The sequence below is a fragment of the Lactuca virosa genome, chromosome 2 (assembly GCF_052849685.1).
Source record: "Lactuca virosa cultivar CGN04683 chromosome 2, Lactuca_virosa_CGN04683_v6, whole genome shotgun sequence".
Taxonomy (NCBI): domain Eukaryota; kingdom Viridiplantae; phylum Streptophyta; class Magnoliopsida; order Asterales; family Asteraceae; genus Lactuca; species Lactuca virosa.
In genome coordinates this window covers 307,359,487-307,385,239 of record NC_136427.1, presented here as the reverse complement: position 1 = coordinate 307,385,239, position 25,753 = coordinate 307,359,487, and the positions used below count along the sequence as shown (strand labels likewise).

At 40.2% G+C, this 25,753-nt stretch overlaps 1 protein-coding gene and 1 pseudogene across 1 annotated transcript; both read right to left on the bottom strand.

Annotated features, from left to right (window-relative positions):
* Positions 1-538: 538 nt before the first annotated feature.
* On the bottom strand, positions 539-3,253 carry LOC145158757 (scarecrow-like protein 9 pseudogene; annotated as a pseudogene).
* Positions 3,254-3,520: 267 nt separating this feature from the next.
* LOC145158756 (scarecrow-like protein 11) lies at positions 3,521-4,636 on the bottom strand. The gene has a single exon (XM_079077609.1). The coding sequence runs from the start codon at positions 4,634-4,636 to the stop codon at positions 3,521-3,523; it is 1,116 nt and encodes a 371-aa protein (XP_078933735.1).
* Positions 4,637-25,753: the final 21,117 nt, after the last annotated feature.

Here is a 25,753-nt window from a genome sequence, read left to right as displayed (position 1 = left end):
AGCTGGAGGAGGGTGTTCATCGCTGCTGGCTAATGGTGATACGATGGTTGTAGGTAGCGGTGAAGATGGTTATGGACTAAATATGCAGTCGGTTTATATAGAATTGGAAAACGACATAATGAGATGAATGGAGTACAACGTGGAGGGAATAATTTGAATCTAGAGAAAGATTGTGGATCATGTTACCTAACAAACCGGCAGAGGGATAATGCATTTGGGAGACACAAGGAAGATGAAGAGATCAATGGCGGTAGTGGACTGGTGGGGACCGTCATATATTAGATGCATGCGGACTAGCTCCGTCACAGTCGTGGGTGTCAAATGGTGTGAATACGTTATTTTGAGGAGGATACTACGTACGATGCTTTAAGTTTCTGACAATATTCAATACAATCTTTGCAGAATAGAATAATAATCCGTTAATTTTTTATAGGGCATTATCAAGTTTAAAGTGATTCCTTTTCTGACATGATGCCGTTTTCAAAAAAGGTGCATTTATTTTATCGGAATCTTATTTGAACTTCAAGTGTACATCCACCTATGCACCCATACAGACATCCATCATTTGAGGAGGTTTATTTACCTATATCCCAAAAATAATCAAATTAAATATTTTATATAAATTAATCCTATTTTGATAAAATGATAAAATTAATCAAAAATATTAGACTTTTCTTCGAATACCACAACTTCCGCATGTCAACCTCGTTTTTGCAGTTCCAATGTTACTAAAATTTGTGGTCCTGTAAAAATTATATGTATAAAAAACAAAACTTCATTTCATTTTTACAATATATATATATATATATATATATATATATATATATATATATATATATATATATATATATATATATATATATATATATATATATATATATATACTACCTTTAAAAAAATCTTATTATTCTATAAATAGATTTAATATAAAAATAATATTTTTTAAAAACGTTCAACTCTTTAAACTTAAAGTACAACCAGTTATAAATAAAATAATATTAAACTTGGTGTAATACAAATTACTTAACACTGATTAAAATTACTTGATGTATAAGTATCTTCTCTCTAACTTTTGGCTCGGCCCTTTTAATCATTTGTGACCATGTCATCGTTAACACCATTTGATTTATGTAGGAAATGGTGTGCAAATATTATAACATTTTATAGCATGTTAAGAGATACAAAGAGAGTTAGAGAGAGAGTGACATAATGACTTTTTATTTGTTGATTCTTACGTTACTTCCCGTGGCCATGGTAACATTTCTTAACATAATACTAAATAACATGAGAGGGGGGTGGAGTTCCGGTGTTATGGCGTCGTTATGGGAGCTGCCAAATCAGCACAACTTGGAGTACAACGTGGAGGGAATAATTTGAATCTAGAGAAAGATTGTGGATCATGTTACCTAACAAACCGGCAGAGGGATAATGCATTTGGGAGACACAAGGAAGACGAAGAGATCAATGGCGGTAGTGGACTGGTGGGGACCGTCATATATTAGATGCATGCGGACTAGCTCCGTCACAGTCGTGGGTGTCAAATGGTGTGAATACGTTATTTTTAGGAGGATCCTACGTACGATGCTTTGAGTTTCTGACGATATTCAATACAATCTTTGCAGAATAGAAAAATAATCCGTTAATTTTTAATAGGGCATTATCAAGTTTAAAGTGATACCTTTTTTGACATGATGTCGTTTTCAACAAAGGTGTATTTAATTTAGCGGAATCTTATTTGAACTTCATGTGTACATCCACCTATGCACCCCCATAGACATCCGTCATTGGAGTAGGTTTATTTACCTATATCCCAAAAAATAATCAAATTAAATATTTTATATAAATTAATCCTATTTAGATAAAATGATAAAATTAATCAAAAATATTAGACTTTTCTTCCAATACCACAACTTTCGTAGGTCAACCTCGTTTTTACATTTCCCATGTTACTAAAATATGTGGTCCTGCAAAATTATATGTATAAAAAACAAAACTTCATTTCATTTTCCAATATATATATATATATATTACCTTTAAAAAAATCTTATTATTCTATAAATAGATTTAATATAATAATAATATATTTTAAAAACATTCAACTCTTTAAACTTAAAGTACAACCAATTATAAATAAAATAATATTAAACTTGATTTAATACAAATTACTTAACACTGATTAAAATTACTTGATGCATAAGTATCTTCTCTCTAACTTTTAGCTTGGACCTTTTAATCATTTGTGACCATGTCATCTTTAACACCATTTGATTTATGTAGAAAATGGTGTGCAAATATTATAACATGTTATAACATGTTAAGAGATACAAAGAATGTTAGAGAGAGAGTGAGATAATGACTTTCGATTGGTTGATTCTCATATTACTTTTTGTGGCCATGGTAACATTTCTTAACATAACACCAAATAACATGAGAGGGGGCCGGTGTTCCGGTGTTATGGCGCCGTTATGGGAGCTGCCAAATCAACATAATGCCTTATGGTGTTGCCCATACCGAGTAGACTAAATGATTTTATATCATGACTCATGAGTTAATAAGCTTTATTTGATGTTTATATTACAAATTATTTTACAACTTGCCAAAAGGTAAGTTATAGAGATGATCATTGTACGTGAAGGCCGATAGTTTTCCTACATTATTTTGTATATTTGGATACTAAAAACAACATAACTTGCTATATTATTATGGTTTACTTAGATAATAAAAACAACATAGCTTATTTTATTAAAGTTAAAGAAAGACTTGAACTCACAATCTTTAAGGTATAATGATTTATCATCTAAAAGATGAGTCCAAATAAATCTCCATCAAACGGCTATGTTATCTTCCATGAGGAAATAACATAGATCACCCTCCCCTTCCACCATTGCACCATCCAATGTCCATCATCATCCACCATGAAATCCTTATGAAACCTAATTTTCACCTTCGCCCTTACCTCCTTCATTATGTCTTGGTTCATCGGCACCGCCACAAACCCTGCCCTCTCATTCCTAGTTTGCCACTTCTTATACGTATCCGGCCTCTCAATCCTCTTTGTTCCTACACATGCTATCACATTAATCATTGCCCAACCAATCACCTCTTTCTCAAAAAACAACCTCTCCTCGTCTTCACGATGCAATGCCGCCTCGAACATATCGAATAACACCGAGAAGTTGAAGTATGCCTCACAGAATCTTGTCAAGAAGAATGGGGTGTTGTAGTTCCCACTGATAACCCCATGGAGGAACATATGTGGCTTGGTAGTCCTAAGCAACTTCAAGATCGACTCCCGGGGACACTCTATTGCTCCAAGTACGGTCTCATCGGGTACATTCCTTAGTCGATACAAGCAATTAACCACGCGAACCTCGTCGTTGTTGATTTTGAGATCTTCGATTGTAACACTATCCCATTGTTTTGCTATCACGTGATACTCAAATGGGATGTTGAAACTTTTGCAGTATTCAGCTAGGCGATTTCCTGTCTCTTCAACTCTATCGATTCGGAAAAATCCCGATTAAGGAAAGTCAATTCCTTTAATCCTAATACGTGGGGGCCCACCAGAATCCATTGGGATCCCGAAATCAATGATGTCAAGCTTTGGTGAACCTCTCACAAGGTTTCCAATCATTTTGGTAGCATAGATATTAGATATTTTCTTGAAAGGACAAGCCGAGACGTAAACTTTATAAGCTTTAACAATATCATAAACCGTGATCTTACTCGAGGCTAAATTTGCATAAAGATCCATTCCGGTGCCTAAAAACCGGGCCTCGAGCGCATCAGCAAAGTCATGTGCCATTCTCTCCTCTGAATCTCCACGAGGAGAAGACTGATTACGTATATTCTTGAGAAATTTTCTTACCCTTGTTGTGTTGTTTGATGAAACGGCTTGTGCACATTGAGTGAGTAGACTCTTCAAGTCAACGATCTCTTTGGTGGTGTCAGTTCTCTTTCTTCTTTGTTTTCCTTTTACTAATGGATTTGCAGGCGTGTCAAAGGGACAACAAGCGAGCTCATCATGTAATCTGACTTCCTTTGAATCCGGACAAAGTAGGAGCTTGTCGATCTTGGCTGTGATTTCAGTCTCCATTAGCTCTTCCTCACGACGACCACCCGCTAAGTGCTTGTTACTCCTGTGTTGCTCAGAACCACCACATTTCGACGGTTTCTGGTTCTTCTTTCCCCTCTGAGAAACCCCTGTCGGATTGCCAACAAAATGGCTTCCGGGAAGTTGACTCGAAGACAAATTGAGATCCAATGCTTCAATGCTGGAAGGAAAAGTAGGTTGTTTCTGGGCAAGAACATCATAGAACGATTTCTCCTTGGCTTGGAGAGCAGAACAATCATGGTACATGGATGATTTGTTGATCAGGTCATCATCTTCCCCCATGAGCATATCGTTAATGTAATCCAGAACAACCTCAAAGTAGTCGTATGGAACCGTCGGGTCATTGCACTTAGTGCAGCCACAAGAACACCACCCTTTCTTCTCTGACGGCGGGGTTTGGTGGTGCAAAGTTTGACTGTACACTAGATGAGGGGTTTCGAGTTGTCGGGCTCTAAGAGAGACAGTTTTCGTCAACATGTTATCAACTGGGGTTAGGCATTGAAGCTGGAGGAGGGTGTTCATCGCTGCTGGCTAATGGTGATATGATGTTGGTAGGTGGCGGTGAAGATGGTCATGGACTAAATATGCAGTCGGTTTATATAGAATTGGAAAACGACATAATATAGAAGAATGGAGTACAACTGGAGGGAATAATTTGAATCAAGAGAGAGATTGTGGATCATTTTACCTAACAAACCGGCAGAGGGATAATGCATTTGGGAGAAACAAGGAAGACGAAGAGATCAATGGCGGTAGTGGACTCGTGGGGATCGTCATATATTAGATGCATGCGGACTATCTCCGTCACAGTCCTGGGTGTCAAATGGTGTGAATACGTTATTTTTAGGAGGATCCTACGTACGATGCTTTGATTTGATGACGATATTCAATACAAATTTTGCAGAATAGAAAAATAATCCGTTAATTTTTTATAGGGCATTATCAAGTTGAAAGTGATTCCTTTTCTGATATGATTACGTTTTCAACAAAGGTGCATTTATTTTAGCGGAATCTTATTTGAACTTCATTTGTACATCCACCTATGCACCCATACAGACATCCATCATTGGAGGAGGTTTATTTACCTATATCCCAAAAATAATCAAATTAAATATTTTATATAAATTAATCCTGTTTAGATAAAATGATAAAATTAGTCTAAAGTATTAAACTTTTCTTCGAATACCACAACTTTCGTAGGTCAACCTCGTTTTTGCATTTTCCATGTTACTAAAATATGTGGTCCTGCAAAATTATATGTATAAAAAAACAAAACTTCATTTCATTTTTACTATATATATATATATATATATATATATATATATATATATATATATATATATATATATATATATATATATATATATATATGCTACCTTTAAAAAAATCTTATTATTCTATAAATAGATTTAATATAATAATAATATTTTTTTAAAAACGTTCAACTCTTTAAACTTAAAGTACAACCAGTTATAAATAAAATAATATTAAACATGATGTAATACAAATTACTTAACACTGATTAAAATTACTTGATGCATAAGTATCTTCTCTCTAACTTTTGGCTCGGCCCTTTTAATCATTTGTGACCAAGTCTACATTAAATCTCGATATCTGTGCAAATATATCTCGATTCTGGCCCGCATTCCTTGTATATCTTTACCAACATAGCCCTTAATCGTTGTTCCGCATTGCCATAAACAACCCACATCCAAGTACTGCTCCACCACCTACCCTACTCCCTTCTCTTAGATAAGCCCTAACCGTGAGTGTTCTAACCACTTGTCTGTGTCTACCACCACAGAAAACCTAACGAGCATTCATCTTTCACCATCACTCCTCCCTTCTCCCATCTGCATATCGCTCTTATTTATTCATCTGAATTCAATTTTTGAAATACAAACTCTCTCTAAACCATTTTCTCTCCCCTCTCTAGAAAAACTGTAGACTCCAAGATATTCTTCTTTATTGTCGGTCGCTGCCGACAATCGAACTCAAAAGGTAAATACTTTGTTTATGTTGTTGATCTTAAGACACGTTAGTGTCAGTGTTTCTTCTTCATTCTTTTGGTTGGTTAAACCCCTAATCAATCTATCCTCTTTCTCCCTCTTTTTCTTTCTATCTATTGTAGAATTGAGAAAGGATGCAATCAGAGGTATATACACACACCCTCTTTCTATTGTCTATACACACATACGTATACCAGTCACTCTACGTATTTTTCCAGTTTTTGGTTTTAACCCAACCATCCTATCTCTTCCATGTGTATCGGTTTCACTTGGAACTATTATTTTAAACTGGCTCCTTTATGTATCTCGCCATCCACAACATTCTCTGTTCATATAAATTGGAAGCATTATACAAATTGGTCATTGTTGAGCAGACCATCATTGGAAAACCACGTTTCATAACCCTCACTCAAAACTCATTGCCCTTCACCAATCACCACCATGCTTTACTACTACCACCGATGTTTATCTTTTTTCTTTCTTCGTTAGCTTCATGTTTAATTCTCTTCATTTATGATTTTTTAGAAATTATAACTTAGGGCTTATTCCTTTTTTGCTTTAAGTATGCTAAGGATCACCATTCCATCTATCACCGTATCCTCCATCAGCATAACCCTTGAAAACGACTAAAACCTACCTTGTCTGATGTTTGAAGCTTCCAACGCCTCAAAGTCGATACATCAGACGCACACACCTTGGAGTTTTGATCACTAATCCTTCTCTTTCTTTTCTCATTTTTAGGTTTAATTTAAATTGTAGTTTTTTTTATTTAAAGGTATTTTGTTAACGGATTGTTGCAAAATGCAAGCAAGGTACAAAAACATGTGTTGTTCAAGATTTGTTTTGCAAACAGGCGCTTGTTGGCTTGCATCAATTTAGGTTTTCGCTTTCCCCCTTCTTACTTGATCATATCTTTGCGAGCTTAAAGATATTCCTGAATCATGAGCTTCGTCCCCATGATTTTTATGTTCTTGGAGTACAACCCTAAACCCTAATGTCCGACAACTACACCCCACTATGTTTTAGGGTTCTCAAGTTTTAACGAGTTTTAGTTACTGTGGGGATACTTTCTCTGAGATGTTTCACTTATGTGCCAAATTTTATGATTTTAATATTTTTGGTTTGATTTATGTGTAACGTCCCAAAACAATGATAAAATTTTCATTTTGATTTTAATCAAAAAACCATCAAGTATTCATAAGGAACCAACCAACGTATGTCAAATAAGACTCAGAGTACACATCAGAATCATAAGGAAAATATGTCACAAGGGTAGATGCAAAGCGATCATGTCGAGCCCTTCCCTTTTGTACCGTATGTACCAGAAATCACAAACAAACTGTAAGCAAAAGCTTAGCGAGTTTCACAAAATACCACATACAACATGCATATAATATAACAACATGTGGCTGTGTCAGGTTTGTATCAACCCAAAATAACATCAGTAGTCGTGTCAGGTCCGAATCAACCCCCTGGGTCCGTATCAACCCCGAGTCTATAACGACAATGAGCCTAAATCAAATCCATACAAAAAACATACAATCACATTAGACAATATGATACGTCAACATACAATTTTTACTCATACAATACAGTGGGTCGGCCTTGGTGCCTTCGGTCCAATTAAGGTGGTAAAAAGACTCACCTCACAGATAGAAGAAAAGCTGAAACGACACGCTGCTCTGAAACCCATGCTACTTTACGAATAACAGTAACCAAAACTCGGACTACCACTCAAATACCTAAAATACCCATATGTCAAACCTTAGTCAGAATCCAGGTCGAAGACAACTAAGTCAGCCAAGCTGACTCAGTGAGTACGTTGGACGCGGGGCGTACTGCATGGTTGACCAAGGACTGAAGAGCTGACCACATACGAACAGTGTACCCTGGTTCACCCAGCATACACGGCTGCTCTCCACTTAAGCCATTAAGTGCTTATTCCTTAAGCATTTACGTCTAAAATCCAGATCTAGGCTAAAAGAGATGTCCTTAACCATAAAGTTTCCAACTTTATGGTTTAGCATGGCTATTAAGACCTTAGCTCCAAAAACCCTAACTTCTTAACCGATTAAGACACTCTAGCACATGCAAGGGGAGAAACTAGCGACCAAAAGCACATTTTTATGACCTAACACCCCTCAAAACCACTAAAAGGACAACTCAAACGTCTTGGAGTACCTCTTACTCACAAGGATTAAGTTGTGGACAAAAACGTGACAACTTAGGGTTAGAACAAGATCCATAAGAAACATACACCAACATTGAAGCTTTTTACCTCCAAAAGATGCACAATGAGGAGAAAATGTTAGATCCAAAGCCTTTAGAGAAATACCACAACCTCATGATTCTTCCTTCTACTCCAGGGCTCCAAAACAAAACCAAAAACGGCTCTTCAAGCTTCATAACACACTCATACACTTTAGGGTTTCAAAATGAGGAAGGGTGTTGAAGATAAGAGGGTGCATGAGTCCATAAAGGTGCTTAAATAGGGTCTAAACCCTAAAATTTAGGGTTTACACCCAGGCTGCATACGCCTTGCGTACTAGCATACGCTTAGCTAACTAGCATAGAACCTAATACGCTGTGCATACCTAGGTGTACGCCCCGCATACTAAGCTGTGTGTGGATTTACGAAAATGTTGTTGGGGACTATTCTTGCAAACAAACACAACCCAAGGGTTAAAAGCGAATACGTGAAAATTAGACCTTACATTATGTATAATACTTATCAATGAAAAAATGGATAAATTATGATGATATTTTGAGTATTTAAGTTGCACTAATTTTAGATGATTTGATTCTATTTTATGATATAATTTTCTTTTGTTTTGTATTAGGGTTTAAAAGAACATGATTATTGAAATTGTGAAACTAGCCTTAGAACAATAACAACAACGAAGGTCAATGTACGGATCCCTTTTTTGTTGTGTGTTAGGGTGCAAAGTCATGCTTGGATGAGGCTTTACCCACTTGTGTGTGTAATGAGTTGCTTTTCCTTTATAAGGAAGTTAGTGGCACTCATTTTATGTAAAGGAACCATTTTGAGTGTTAGACTAGAGAGAGAAACTTGGTACAAACCCATTTGTATATTCTTTCTAGATCTAATGAGTTTACAAAGATTTATTCACTCCTTGTGTTCTTGATTTTGCATGATGATTCACTAGATCTTTTCTATTTCGCACATGCCATCATAATCAACACCACTACAATTGGTATCAGAGCGGGTGTTCTTGATTGGATCAAGAATTGATCCTTGATGGTTGTCTTGATTTGGTGATTCTTCATGTTCTTATTGATCTTCGTGTTTAGAGAGTGTTTTATGTTCTACAAATCGAATAGTTCCTTGATTTGATCCATAATTCGACTTTCTCTCTCTAGAATACTTGTTTGTATCACTTTCTCTCTCTAGAAAACCCATTTGCAATCACTTTCTCTCTCTAGAAATCCTCAAGTTTTTGTGATCATGGTGAATTTGTCTTACATTTCTTGGATTGTGATCGTTGAAGATATCAAATACAAAGTCAATAAAGATCAATATTATGGGTTGGTGAACAATTTGATATATTGGGAAACTATGATTTCTTATGGATGATCATGGAAACTTGATATTTCAACCACTTTTTGAGATCAAATGGTTGGCTGATATTACATGGTCCATATCAAAACGTAGTAGTGATAAGAATGGAGAAGAAAAAATATTTGTTCAAAAAGAAATATGTTTTTCTTATTGAAGACCCAAATGATCTTCATGCTCTTAAGTTTGTTGAAGTTCTTGACAATGGAGTTCAATGTGATGTTCTTGATGTTAAAGAAAAAGGAGTTCAAGTTGATTCTCATTATGAAAAAGTTTTATGCTCGATTGGAGTTCAAACCGATGATATTTTGTGTTCTTGTGATGCGTTTGAAGGAATGATTCCTTATCGGAAGCCGGTGATCCAAGAAATTTACAAGTATCAAACTCCAAAGAATTCGATTCAAACTCAAAATGTTCAAGTTGTGGAAAGTGGGTTTGTTCGTGAAATCAAGTCTTCAAGATGCAAAAAGATGAGAAAGAAAAAGAAGAAGAAGATTAAATGCAAAAACAAGCGCGTTTATTCAAATGTTTGTGTGAAGTCGAAATCTGTGAAACAAATTTGGGTTCCGAAGCAACAATTTTCCAAGGTTGCATTGAATTTGAAGTCAAAACCCAAAAATGTTATTGGTTCTTTTGAAGATGTTCTTGGTTTGACGAAGAACACGAAGAAGAAGTTGTACATCTCGCATAATGGGTGGTACAATGTTCAAATTGGAGATTTTCTCATTCCAACAAAAGAACCAAGATCTTCTAAATTTGATTCGTTTGTTGAAAATGGAACTAGATTCGTCAAAAAAGTATCTCAAATTCTCAAATGGATTCCAAAACGTCCATGATTTTGATTCATATTTTACGATTTTCATTTTTGATCGATTTGCATCGTTGGATCTAATCCGTTTCAACCCCATTGTTGATCCAACAATTTTTTTTTAGATCAAGCCCAATCAATTTTTTTTTCCAAATGATCATTACTGTTCATCCAACCACAATTGATCCAAAAATCATGAATTTGTTATTGTTTGAATCTAGAGCCCAAATAATCTCATACACTGTTCACATTGAATCACTTTAAGCCCAAATGATCGTAGTCTATTACTGTTCACAACAGTGTTTGAGACCAAATTTTGTTCGTTACTGTTTACAATTTAGTTTAAAGTAAAATTCCATCAGAATACCTATCATTCGTATCTCATATTAATCGATATCAAACAATTGTTGATCTGTGTGTACGCCTGTATTACCGAGTTGTACATTTGTTCCAAGTTTATTTTCGTTCTTCATCTGTTGTTCATTCATTGATTGTTCATTAATCGGTTGTTCTTAATTCCGGATTTCATTCCTTCATCTCTAATAATCATTTGTTGTTGATTATTAATCTGAACTTAGAAATCGATTTTAGATGATTTGTGTATGATGAAATCAGGTTTGTTCGTATCTAGACTTTGAAATCGGAAATTGATTTTGAGTTCTTATGAATCTTGGTCAAGAACACTTAAATGTAATGAAGAACAAGTTGAAGATTCTTTGTTTGATCTAAAAATTGGTGATGGAATCGTAGAATTGTTGTTTCTTGTACTTTGATTTCAAAAAGTCAACTAAGCAGAAAATTAAAGTAGAGAATTTTGAATAAGTTGATTCTGTGTCCATGTTCTTGATGACGGATTCTAGTTGATTAAAGTCGATGGCTGGATGATTGCTTTTGAAATCAATGGATTGATGGTTGATGTCATTTTTCGAAGAATGATATACTGGAATTCGACAATTTGATGTCCAAGGGGTCTAAGTCGTTTTTGAAGATTTTGATAAAGAACTGGAAAGAGTTTTGAGTCGATGTTCGAAGGGATTGATGATTTGGGTTACTGAAAATCAAAGGACGAAGTAAACAGTTGAATGGTTACAGGTCAATGTCTTGATTTGGGAAGGCTATATGTTAATTAACGAATTCGATTTAGAGTGTTTGATAGTTAAAGCGAAGTATTGGATTTTGAAGATTTGCATATGTGGATTGTCTATTGTTGATTTGGAATTCAGTATTGGAGTCGACACTCGCTGTTACTTGATGTTGAATCGAAAGTTTAGAATTCGTTTATTGGAGTCTGATGCTTGATTTGGAGTCATGAAGTCGATTTTGATGTCGATCGATGGATTTGTTGATTGAGTGGTTGTATTTGGGAACGAAGTCTAGATGACTAGGAATCGAAGATTTGAATTTTGATGTCAAAGGCTATGAACTCAATCGTGTTGTCGATGATTTTGGAGGTTGATATTGATTCAGTTTTGACGATTAGTAACGATCTGGGTTTGTAAGTCAATAGTCGATTTGTGTACAACAGAAATCAATGTCGATGGTTGATTATTTGGAAACGCGAAGCGACGAGAGATTCAATAGTTGATGTCGATGATCGGATTTTGATTTGTGATTTCGAAAGGTGTGATTTTTGGATGTCGACGAGTTTTTGGATGTTTGTTACTGAAAAACGAAGTATTGATATTGATGTCAATATGAGAAGGAACGAAATCGATGAAGTGGGAAATTTTGATTCTATTTCGTACTAAGGGAAGAAGAAAGTTTAAAATATTTTCATTTATATGGGCAGATGAAGTTTCGTATGAATTGATTAAGTTTCGTACGAATTGAAGAAGAAAGCAAATGTTACGAAAATGGCCCCTAAACTTTCGTACGAATAGGCAAAGTTTCGTGTGCTTTGAAGGAAAATAAAGAATTTTCATAATTTGTCCCTGCAACTTTCGTATGTTCGACTGTTTTTGCCCAAATTCGAAAATGGACTAATTTTGCTCAGAAATTGAAAAATATGAATTTCAGGCCTGCAGTTTGTGTGAATTTACACTTTATGCCCAGTTTCGAAAATGGGGTAGAGTTTCACATATTTGGCTGTTTTTGGCGCAATGAGTCCCTACAAGTTTCAGAAAGTGACAATTTCTACCCGGTTTTTGAAAAATCTTGCAACTTTCACCCAAAAAGTCAAAAATTTTCACAAATTGGAAATTTTTTTAGGCTTTTTCGTGATTGTTTTTCCGTGCAAGATTTTTGGTGATTCATTTTTGGTACACATCAAGGGGAGTATTGTATTGTTCATTCATCGGGCACTTCTCACCCTTAATGGGTTTTATAATCATTTTTTGATTATAAAAAGGGAGACAATGATGGGTATTCGAAGTGGGTTTCTCGGATATTCTTTGCGGATCTTGAAGATCGGTGATAATTCGAGGGGGAGTTTGGTCTTGATCGCGCTAGCTCGTTGGATATTGAAGTCGGGCATCCAATCCTAACTTTGAGGGGATAATGTTAGGGTGCAAAGTCACGCTTGGATGAGGCTTTACCCACTTGTGTGTGTAATGAGTTGCTTTTCCTTTATAAGGAAGTGAGTGGCACTCATTTTATGTAAAGGAGCCATTTGGAGTGTTAGACTAGAGAGAGAAACTTTGTACAAACCCATTCGTATATTCTTTCTAGATCTAATATGAGCTTACAAAGATTTATTTACTCCTTGTGTTCTTGATTTTGCATGATGATTCACTAGATCTTTTCTATTCCGCACATGCCATCATAATCAACACCACTACATTGTGGTTTGGATGCACTTTTTTCAGAATTTTTTTAATTTTTTTTAGTATTTAGTTAAATTGAGAAGGATGAACCGATGAACCATATTTGCATTTTCTCTTCTGTTGGTGTTATATTTTTTTTCTTTGGAAGATGTTGGTGATGTTGATATAAATTTAGTTACAAGGATATGGGATTCAACTATGAGGTATTTTTTTTCATGTTATTCCTCTAAAGGTTGAGTCAAGGCTCAAGGAAACAACATGAAAACTCAAGCTACAATATGTAGAAGAGCGTATTGTGCGATTAAGGATGAAAAGTTGGCTTAAGCTACTCAAATGAAATCACATATCAGTGATTTTTTCCGCTCCTCCCTATTTTACTTTTTGCAAATAGATAATTGGTATACAAACTTCAGTTTTCATCATGTCATGTTATTACAAATTACAAACTATTAAATTTTCAATAAATTTGAGCTTTTAGGTGTAGTTTGATTATTTTTAGATATAATTTTTCTTTAAAGACTCATATAATAATGACATAATTTTATGAGGTGGTCTAACTTCTCCACCAAAACCACAAATTGTATAACACTCGGTTTTGGATTTGCTTCGTTGCTCGGGGTTGCGACCCAGTCAACAGTTGTCGTAAGGCTTAGGGCCTTGGGAAAGGAAGGATTTGGCCCAATTCGGATGTGGATGTCATATTATAAGTGATCCAAGTGTTCGGTTGTGTCTTCAGAGGCCAAGGTTATAATCGTAATTGGATATCTCAATCTTTTCTGGATTTTGGGTTTTGTTCGAGAGGTTTTAAGGTCTGGGTATGTTGTTAGGAGTGTAGGGTTTCTCGCCACCTTTTTGTGGATTTAAGGTTCGCTGGAAATGAACTTAGGATGAGGGAGTTATGGTATTTTGAAGTTATTGATAGTTTTGGCCCCTAATGGAAATATTTGGCAGATCAGTCCCATGCATGCAAGGATGCATGCACGTGTTTGGCTGGGTACGCCCAGCATATAAAGATAAATGGTCGCGGGTGGTTTGTGAGTACATCGGGCGTACTAAGGGGTAAGCGGGGCATACTCCACCCCTTTGGCTATTTTAAGTCAACCACCACCCCTTTTTGACGTTCATGAAACCCTAGAGTACTTCGGCTGAAGCTTAGAGATTGAAAGAAGATTCTTGGTGGTTTGTGCAAGAGAAGAAGAAGGTGAAAGACTCAACCTCTAGAGAAGAGCATAGAGATCCAGTGTTAGCATCTCCATTTCAAGTCTTCTGAGGTATAAAGTCTCTATCTTGGGTATTCATTGCATAGATCTACTTTGGGATGGTTTTTGGCCATTTTAGTCTGTTTTGCTTGGTCTTGGTGAGCTAAGGTTTTTTTAGGAGCTCAATCTAGTAGATATGGACATTTTATGAGTCCCTCACTCATAAAGGTGCATGCTTTATGGAGTTTTTGAGTTCAAGCATGAGTTAAGACCATCCATTAAGCTCTTTTGAGCTCTAGAGTCCCATTAAGCCATACATGCTAGTAAAGTTGTCAACTTTACTTGAAAAGCCATCCATAGGAATCAGAGTGGAGAGTTGGAGCAAGGGATGATGTAACACCCCGAGTCTCAGGTGTTGATTTGAATGAAATTTTTTTTTAAGACCTACTCGACGAGTTGGTTGCCCTACTCGTCCAGTAGCAGCGGGTTGGATCTCGTATTTAGTGACCTACTCGCGGAGTCCAGGAAAAAACTCGACGAGTAGGTGCTGGCAGATGAAACCCTAAATCCTGGGGTTCTGCACCCTAATTAAGGAAGCATAAGCCTCATTTGGCCTCTTTGCAGTCCTTGAGAGCTCATAGAAACCCTAATTCGTGTAGTGCTTCATTCTTGTGTGTTTTAAGCGTGGAAAGAAGGTTTTTCGAAATGAAGAACTTGGAGAGTAAGAGGATAGGAGCAAGGAAGGTGTGGGAATCCGAGATCTACCTCAGTTAGCATCATTTGAAGGTATCAAGTCGTCACCTTTACCTCTTTTTCCTTCTAGACCTCATTTGGTGGAGATCAAGGGTTTTTATGGTCTGAATGAGATAATATTGTGAGATATGAGCTACATCTGAAGTTGTAACTTCAGATATGGACCCTTCTTGGGTTCTAGAGTCATAAAGCTTCGAGTTTAGCCTTGTATGAAGTCTTCCTTGTGTATGAAACCCCATTGTGAGCTTGGATTTGACATTAAGAGCCTTTTTAGCCATGCATGCACGTAAAGTTTGCAACTTTACGTGAAAAGCATGCCTTAGAAGCTTGGATCTGAAATTTGGAGCCACTGCATGGCTTAAAAGAGTCTGTATGGCTTAAGGACTGAAGGAACTCGGCGAGTCGCAAGGTTGACTCGACGAGTCAAATGAAGATAGGCCTGGACTCGACGAGTTGGATGAACAACTTGGTGAGTCCGATGAAGATTTCCGTAGGCTCGACGAGTTATACGAACAACTCGGCGAGTCGGATGAGGTTTCCCCAATTTATGTATGCATGTGTAACCGTCGAGTTGCAAGAAGAAAACCCGACGAGTGGCCTTAGAGTTCGATCGTAAACCAAAGGAACTCGACGAGTCGCTCCATTGACTCAGCGAGTGGACAAGTACTTCAAGGAACTCGGCAAGTAACCGAGGGTACTCAGCGAGTTAGGGTCAACATCGACTGTTGACCTTGACTAAGGACTTTGACTTTAACCAGGGGTTGATTAGTTGGCTTATGGGGGTGATTATATTATGGTAATAGGTGGCGGAGTCCTTGGCAGTGATCCGAGAGTTGGAATTTATCTTCTGAGTCGACATATGCAAGCTGAGTTATCCTTACTATATCAATAGGGTCTAAGGCACCAAGGCCGGCCCTTTAGATGTTATTGTTATGGTATGCTACATGTGGTTATGATTTGTTAGATCGGAATCAGGATAGACAGTAAGTTATGCTCTTATGATCCATAGGGATTGATATGTTCGTGACCGACTAGGTCGGTGTGATAGATATGTTTGATGTTTGTATATACCAGTATATGTTAGTTATGCGCACGTGGTTATTGCTTGTGGGTTGGGTTCAGGCGGTCCTGCTTTGTGCTGAAGGCCAACATACCCTATGAGCCATCCAGAGAGACTGTAGGCCCACATGGCGGTCCAGTCATGCCGAAGGCTCGGGATAGATTCAGATAGACTGTAGGCACTGCAGGGCGGTCCAGTGAGGCCGATGGCCCAGTATGCATGTTGTTGATTGTCTGTTACTAATATGGTATTATCAATGCGGTATTGGTATTTTGGGGGTAGCTCACTAAGCCCTCGGGCTTACAGTTTTCAGTTTATTGTTTCAGGTACTTCAAGAGAGCATGGCAAGGCGAAGGCGTGACAATACTGCTCCTCATCCTTATAATCTGGTTATTGGGACACTCTGATGAATAATTATTTGAAAACATTTTGTTAGCAAATACTATTTGGTTGTGCTTATGATTGAAAAAGTTTAAATTTGGCGTAAAATTTTATGGTTGTTACAAGTTGGTATCAGAGCCTTGGTTAGAATGAATTGGAGGAACACTTGTGTGCATCCAGTCTCAAATCAATGGAATTTTCGGAATAAAATTCTAAAACGATTTTCAAAATAAAGGATGGAGGGTGCAGAGGGTACGATCAGCCGAAGCCTGTAAGTAAACCCTAAAATATCATACAGTTATTTGATATTATGATATGTTAGAACAACATGCTAGTGCTAGACTAGGGATCTTCAGGAATCGCATGATAGACTTGCCTTATTATATGATGCCTACTAGCCTAGGGTTTCTTGTAAATGGAATTGACATCATAACTGTAGATGTTTAGTGTATGCATCAAGGCTGTTTATAATCAAGATCTTATAACCTGAGAATGTATGATTCGACCTTAGTGTAGGATTGGATATTTGAAAGTCTATCGGGTCCAGCGTTATGTGTGGCTAGCATACACTAGTGCTGCAGGGCTGGTGGAAGTTCCATAGATGTGTGAGTTGTGAGATGTTGTGAGACCAGTTGCGAGATAGTCGATATTCCCTTAGGAGCGAGGGTTGAGCGCATATTATGTTGATGATAGTGTTAGGGCGTTGTGGTGATACTTGAGACAGATATGGGTAGGTGTGGAAGGTAGTATGGGCCCGTACTACTGAAAGCACATGACCCATATGCGTAGAAAGGAAGTCACAACCCCTAGGGTTATGGGAATTGATCTCCTGATATTATGTTGTTTAGCTGACGTCTTGGGTATATTTTTAAGTATGGTGGTGACGAGACGTTTTACTATTGGATCCGGTTCAGGATCAGGATCACGATTGGGAGACGAAGGGTTGGAGGTGCCAGTAGCACCTGAGCCCATAGTACAAATAGGGACAAAGGAGTTGGATGCCAGGATCCGGGAGATTCTGCATGATGAGATTGCTACGGAGTTCCTAGCGCAGCTGCCAGAGATGTTTGGGTCGATTAAGACCGCGATGGTTGAGTACTTTGATGAGCGATATGCAGCCACATCGGTTGTAACCACGACAGGGGTTGGAGGAGGAGCCGGCAGGGCTTTCCAGTACCAAAACTTCGATAACACGAAGCCCCCGACGTTTGACGGTATACAGGATGCGATCAGGGCTATGAGGTGGTTATCCGACGTGGAGGGCTGTTTCTTCACGTGTTCATGCCCTACTGACCAGAAGGTCAGGTTTGCCCTGAACCTGCTGAGGCTTGGGGCCAAGGATTGGTGGAGATTGACGACCATATCGTATATTGATGATCAGAGAGCTGCTGTCACTTAGGAGCAGTTCCGGGATATGTTCCGCACCCGCTACATTCCATGCGTTGAGTAGGAGCGGCTTGCTCAGGATTTTTTGACATTGAGGCAGGATGGGGAGTCTATGATGGAGATCGCTCGTATGTTTATGGAGAAGGCTATGGTTTTCCCGGAGTTTGCTTCAGAGCAGTCTCAGATGACTCGTTATCGGAGTATGCTCAAGACTGATATTCGACAGTTCGTTTCTACACAACGTTGTGATACCCTCCTGGATCTTCAGGAAGCCGTGAGGTGGCGACGTGGCGTGAGTTGGAGATAGAGTTGCAGCTGAAGGAGCAGCGTCAGGTTCTGGCACAGTCTCAGTCGGCACCTAAGCGGTCCAAGACCGCTGATACTTGGACCGGGGGTCAGCAGAGCCGCACTTGTGGAAAGTGTGGTAGGGGTCATTCTGGGGTTTGTTGAGCAGGAGGTGGTTGCCACAAATGTGGCAAGGAGGGGCACTATACCAGGGACTGTCGCCAGTCCGCCCCTCCAGCAGATATGAGGATTTGTTACCATTGTCATCAGGTTGGTCATGTGAAGACCAACTGTCCGCAGCTCGCCGCCAAGTCGGCGCAAGGTTCCGCACCGACTACTTTGAGGATAGGGGATGGGAGGCCAGTCAAGGTGGAGCCTCCGAAGGCTCAGGGGCGGGCCTTCCAGCTCACGGCCGAGGAGCCCAAGGCAGTACCGGATGTGGTTGTTGGTATGTTTCTACTTTCTGTTCCAGTTATTATATATGTGTTATGCTTATCGGTTGTACCTGTGTTTAGGTACGTTTTTAGTAAACTCTTTGCCTGCTTTGGTTTTATTTGACTTAGGGGCGATTCGGTCGTTTGTATCTCAGACTTTTAATAGAGGGTTCAGTGTGCCGGTAGATAAGCTTGAGTGTCTGTTCCTAGTTTCGATCACCAACGAGCACGGGGTTTCTGCTTCTTCGGTCTACCGGGGATGCGAGTTGGAGATTTTTGGGGTATCCTTCCCGATAGATTTGATTCCTATTCCCATGAGGGAAGTATGTGTGACCGTAAGGATGGATTGGCTTAGTCGTTTGGCGCCATGATCGATTGTGAGGGACAGCGAGTGGTGGTTCGAACCCCAAGTGGGGGAGAACTAGTGGTATATGGCGAGGGCACCAGAGTGGGAACAGGGTTTTGTTCAGCCGCCAGGGCTCGGCAGTTCATTCAGCACGGATGTGCCAGTTATCTAGCGTATGTGATAGATACGCGGATTGGGGATCATGCTTCAGTTTCAGAGGTTCCAGTGGTTAGAGAGTTTGCTGATGTATTTCCAGAGGAGTTACCTGGTGTGCCTCCGGAGAGGCAGGTAGAGTTCAGGATTGATCTAGTGCCGAGTGCGGCCCCTACCGCTAAGGCGTCGTACCTTCTGGCACCGCCAGAGACGCAGGAGTTGGCATCTCAACTGCAGGAGCTGCTGGGTAAGCAGTTTATTCGCCCAAGTAGTTCTCCATGGGGAGCACCGATCCTTTTCATCAGGAAGAAGGACGGTTTGCACAGGATGTCTATTGACTATAGGGAGTTCAACAAGTTAACGGTGAAGAACCGTTATCCACTCCCGAGGATAGATGATCTTTTCGATCAGCTGCATGGTGCATCTTGGTTTTCCAAGATCAATTTGAGATTCGGGTATCACCAGGCTATGGTGAGAGAGGAAGATGTGGAGAAGACCACGTTTCAGACTCGTTATGGTCATTACGAGTTCGTGGTGATGCTGTTTGGGCTCATCAACGCGCCGGCAGTGTTTATGGATTTGATGAATCGGGTTTGCAGACCGATGCTCAATTGCTCGGTCATTGTGTTCATAAATGATATCTTGGTGTATTCCAATACCCGAGAGCAGCACGAGTAGCACCTCAGAGAGCTGCTGGAGGATCTGCGGCGAGAACGGCTGCATGTCAAGTTCTCGAAGTGTGAGTTTTGGTTACGAGAGGTCCAGTTCCTCGGACATCTCGTTAAATAGGAGGGGATTTTGGTCGACCCGGCCAAAGTCGAGGCGGCTATGCAGTGGGAGATTCCGAAATCTCCCTCAGACATCAGGAGTTTCTTGGGATTAGCAGGGTACTATCAGAGATTCATTCGAGATTTCTCCAAGATTGCAGTACCCGTCACTCGTCTAACGAGGATGGGAGTGGATTTCCAGTGGGGCCCTGAGCAGCATAGGGCGTTTGAGATCCTCCGGCGTTGTTTATGTGAGGCGCCAGTGTTGACGCTCCCCGAGGGAGTTGAGGATTTTGTAGTATTTTGTGATGCATCCATCACAGGCTTGGGGGCAGTCCTCATGCAGAGGGGACGAGTGATAGCTTATGCATCATGGCAGCTGAAGCCGCATGAGACGAGATACCCTACGCACGATCTTGAGTTGGGAGCGGTGGTATTCGCTCTCAAGATTGGGAGGCATTATCCTTACGAGGTCCGTTGCAATATATACACGGATCACAAGAGTTTGAGACACATCATGGATCAGCCGAACCTGAACATGAGGCAGCACAGGTGGCTGGATGTAGTCAAGGACTATGATTGTGAGATCCTTTACCATCCTGGTAAAGTGAATGTGGTTGCGGACACTTTGAGCCGCAAGTCAGTTGGGTCTTCTACCCCAGCAAGGTGTATGAGGATAGCAGTGGATTTCCCCGCTTATGAGCTTGATTAGGGATGCTCAGGTTGAGGGCATGAGGCCAGAGAACTGGAAGTTTGAGAGGATTAAGGGCAAGAGCACCTGGTTTGTTCAGGATAGTTGCAGATTATTGACCTGACACGGTCGGGTTTGGGTTCCGATGTCCGGAGGGGTCTGGCAGACAGTGATGAATGAGGCTGATAAGTCTCACTTTTCTATACACCCGTGGGCCACCAAGATGTACCGCGATCTAAGTTTGAGTTACTGGTGGCCCGATATGAAGCGAGAAATTGCTTGGTATGTTGAGAGGTGCCTGACCTGTAGGATGGTCAAGGCCGAGCATTAGAGGCCACATGGTAAGATGCAGCCTCTGGAGATTCCCATGTGGAAATGGTAGCAGTTCACGATGGACTTCATTACAAAGTTGCCAAGGATGGCGAAGGGGTTCGATGCTATATGGGTCATCATGGATCGACTAACCAAGAGTACCCGTTTCTTGGCCATACGGGAGATTTCGTCAGCTGAGAAATTGGCCGACATGTACGTCAGCGAGATTGTCTCTCGCCATGGGGTTCCAGTCTCTATCATTTCCGATCGGGATGTCAGGTTTACTTCCCGTTTTTGGCAGAAGTTCCATGTGGAATTGGGTACGTGGCTGCACTTTAGTACATCGTTCCATCCGAAGATCGATGGACAGAGTGAGCGAACCATTCAGACCCTCGAGGATATGCTGAGGGCATGCGTCATTGACTTCGATGGGAGTTGGGATTCCCACCTATCGCTTGTAGAGTTCGCCTACAACAACAGCTATCATTCCATTATTGGCGCCGCGCCTTCTAAGCTGTTGTATGGTTGGAGATGTAGAACCCCAATATGTTGGGGTGAGGTCGGACACAGGGTAATGGATCGGACATAGGTAGTTCTGCAAACTACCGAGAAGATACAACAGATTAGACAGCGATTGCAAACCGCTCAGAGTCGGCAGAAAAGTTATGCGGACAGACGTCGATCTAAGTTGGAATTTCAGGTGGGTGACATGGTACTTCTTAAGGTCTCGCCCTGGAACGGTGTGATCCGCTTCATAAAGAGTGGAAAATTGGGACCTCGATATATTTGGCCATTCAGGATGATTGCCAGGGTTGACAAAGTGGCTTATAGGCTTGAGCTTCCGGAGGAGCTTAGTCGGATTCACAGCACGTTCCATGTTTCGCAATTGCGAAAGTGCATTATGGACCAGGAGGTAGTGGTATCGCTAGAGGATATCCAGGTCGATGAGTGCCTGAATTACGTGGAGAGGCCTATGGATATCTTGGAGAAGAAGAAGAAGATTTTGCAGAACAAAGAAATACCTTTGGTGAAGGTGCAGTGGGAACATCAGAGGGGATCCGAGTGGACATGGGAGCTGGAGGCGGAGATACGCGAGCATTACCCGACATTGTTTATTCCAGCTGACTTCGAGAGCGAAGTCTAGTTCAAGTGGGGGAGAATTGTAACACCCCGAGTCTCAGGTGTTGATTTGAATGAAAATTTATTTGGTTTTAAGACCTACTCGACGAGTTAGTTTCCTACTCGTCGAGTAGCAGTGGGTGGGATCGCGTATTTAGTGACCTACTCGCCGAATCCAGGAAGAAACACGACGAGTAGGAGCTGGCAGATGAAACCCTAAATCTCGGGGTTCTGCACCCTATTTAAGGAAGCATAAGCCTCATTTGGCCTCTTTGCAGTCCTTGAGAGCTCATAGAAACCCTAATTCGTGTAGTGCTTCATTCTTGTGTGTTTTAAGCTTGGAAAGAAGGTTTTTGGAAAGGAAGAACTCGAAGAGGAAGAGGATAGGAGCAAGGAAGGTGTGGGAATCCAAGATCTACCTCAGCTAGCATCATTTGAAGGTATCAAGTCGTCACCTTTACCTCTTTTTCCTTCTAGACCTAATTTGGTGGAGATCTAGGGTTTTTATGGTTTGAATGAGATGATATTGTGAGATATGAGCTAGATCTGAAGGTGTAACTTCAGATATGGACCCTTATTGGGTTCTAGAGTCATAAAGCTCCGAGTTTAGCCTTGTATGAAGCCTTCCTTGTGTATGAAACCCCATTGCGAGCTTGGATTTGACATTAAGAGCCTTTTTAGCCATGCATGCACGTAAAGTTTGCAACTTTATGTGAAAAGCATGCCTTAGAGGCTTGGATCTGTAATTTGGAGCCGCTGCATGGCTTAAAAGAGTTTGTATGGCTTAAGGACTGAAGGAACTCAACGAGTCGCAAGGTTGACTCGGCGAGTCAAATGATGATAGGCCTGGACTCTACGAGTTGGATGAACAACTCGGCGAGTCCGATGAAGATTGTCGTAGACTCGACAACTTGTATGAACAACTCGGCGAGTCGGATGAGGTTTCTCCAATTTATGTATGCATGTGTAACCGTCGAGTTGTAAGAAGAAAACCCGACGAGTGGCCTTAGAGTTCGATCGTAAACCAAAGGAACTCGGCGAGTCACTCCATTGACTCGGCGAGTGGACAAGTACTTCAAGGAACTCGGCGAGTAACCGAGGGTACTCAGCGAGTAAGGGTCAACATGACTGTTGACCTTGACTAAGGACTTTGACTTTGACCAGGGGTTGATTAGTTGGCTTATGGGGGTGATTATATTATGGGAATAGGTGGTGGAGTCCTTGGCAGTGATCCGAGAGTTGGAATTTATCTTCCGAGTCGACATCTGCAAGGTGAGTTATCCTCACTATATCAATAGGGTCTAAGGCACCAAGGCCGGCCCTTTAGTTGTTATTGTTATGGTATGCTACATGTGGTTATGATCTGTTAGATCGGAATCAGGATAGACAGTAAGTTATGCTCTTATGATCCATAGGGATTGGTATGTTCGTGACCGACTAGGTCGGTGAGATAGATATGTTTGATGTTTGTATATGCCAGTATATGTTAGTTATGCGCACATGGTTATTGCTTGTAGGTTGGGTTGAGGCGGTCCTGCTTTGTGCAGAAGGCCAACATACCCTATCAGCTGTCCAGGGAGACTGTAGGCCCACATGGCGGTCCAGTCATGCCGAAGGCTCGGGATAGATTGAGATAGACTGTAGGCACTGTAGGGCGGTCCAGTCAGGCCGATGGCCTAGTATGCATGTTGTTGATTGTATGTTACTGATATGGTATTATCAGTGTGGTATTGGTATTTTGGGGGTAGCTCACTAAGCCCTCGGGCTTACAGTTTTCAGTTTGTTGTTTCAGGTACTTCCGGAGAGCACGGCAAGGCGAAGGCATGACCGTACTACTCCTCATCCTTATGATCTGGTTATTGGGACACTCTGATGAATAATGATTTGAAAACATTTTGTAAAAAAATACTATTTGGTTTTTTTTATGATTGAAAAAGTTTAAATTTGGCGTAAAATTTTATGGTTGTTACAGATGAAGTGATTAAGTGCTTATTGGAGAAGTTTGGAGTCTAGGGGAGTACGTAAGGCATACCCACCTGGTACGCTGCGCGTACTACACCCAAAGGGTGTACGCTTGGCGTACCATATTAGTACGTAGGGCGTACTCGGCGTGGTTGACTCATCTTGTTTTGTTGACTTTTTTGGCTTTGGACCTTGGACTAGGATATGACCATGGTTGACAATTTAGTATTTCAGGCCTTTTTGGATATTGGACCTTCTCGGGATAGGTCCATGATGGATTTGGGCCTAATTAGGGTAATTGGGCCTTATTGGGCTTTGTGGTGCCATTTCGAGTTCGGGCTATTTTATGGGCTTGGATGGCGTGGGGTTTTGTTGGGCTAGCTATGATTGTGTTTTTTGGTCCGGAGAAAGTAAATGGGTTTTAGGGAAAGGCCCATGTAAGGGTTTAGTGCCCAATTTGGAAAATTGGGCCATTAGTGGGCTTTATGGATCATGGTTTGGAACCTAATTGCTAATTGGATGATATTTTGGTATTGTTAGCTCGGGAAGTTGTCAGGGCAATAGCTAAGGATTTCTTGCAGTGAGGTTCAGCATTCGAGGTGAGTCTCCTCACCATACCAATGATTCAAAGGCACCAAGGCCGACCCATGTTATTTAGCGGTAGTGGTTATTTACCAATGTGCTATCAATGTGTTATGCATTTATATGAAGACCACGTGGGGGTTCCCATGGCCGTTAGATAAGACCATGTAGGGAGTTCCCATGGCAAATTGATAAGACCATGTGGGGGTTCCCATGGCAGATAGTTAAGACCATGTGGGGGTTCCCATGGCACCCGGTGTAAGACCATGGAGGGTTTCCACGACATCCTTATATGTTTGTATGTATGGATTATGTGGATTTTTGATGTTGTATGTGGGTATGTTTGGGGGAACTCACTAAGCTTTGTGCTTACAGTTTGTGGTTTATGGTTTCAGGTACTTCCGTTTCGAAAGGAAAGAGTATGGCTTGATCGCAACGCATACACCTGTGTTTTCCGCAATATGTGATCTTTGGGAATGAACTCTAATAATTGTCTTACTTTGAGATGCTTTTAAATGTTCGGATAAAGTTATAATGGTGTTTTGATTATAAACAAAATGAAATTTTTACCCTTGATTTTTGGGTTGTTACAAATTGTTACTTTCTAAAATTCCAATAGCTTTATATTTTGTAGACCAATATCCAACAAATATGAACCAACCAATAACGACGTGGGTCTGTATATGTTCTTCTTAGAAATATGACATGTCTTTTAAAATTTAGACTTCTATTCGCCTAAGATAGTGGGAGTTTAATCTTCCCAACCCTAATGATATGCGACATATCAGGTTTTCTCTCTATACTACAACTACCAACCCTACCATCCTTAAACACATTAAATAAAATATTTCATCTCTCCCATCCTAAACTGTTTGGTACAAATATTGATATGCATGGTACAAGTTGAGAGGAGAGAAAATAAAGGAGTGTCAGCTTTCTTAATTTATCAGAAATTTACAAAATGCCGAGAAATTTTCAAAACATTTACCATATGCAGGAAAATTTGAGGAGTAGCACGGGCTACTCTGTAGTACATACTAGGTCCATCCATGC

Coding starts and splice junctions, on each gene's coding strand:
- LOC145158756 (XM_079077609.1), bottom strand. CDS start 4,636: ATGAACACCCTCCTCCAGCTTCAATGCCTAACCCCAGTTGATAACATG.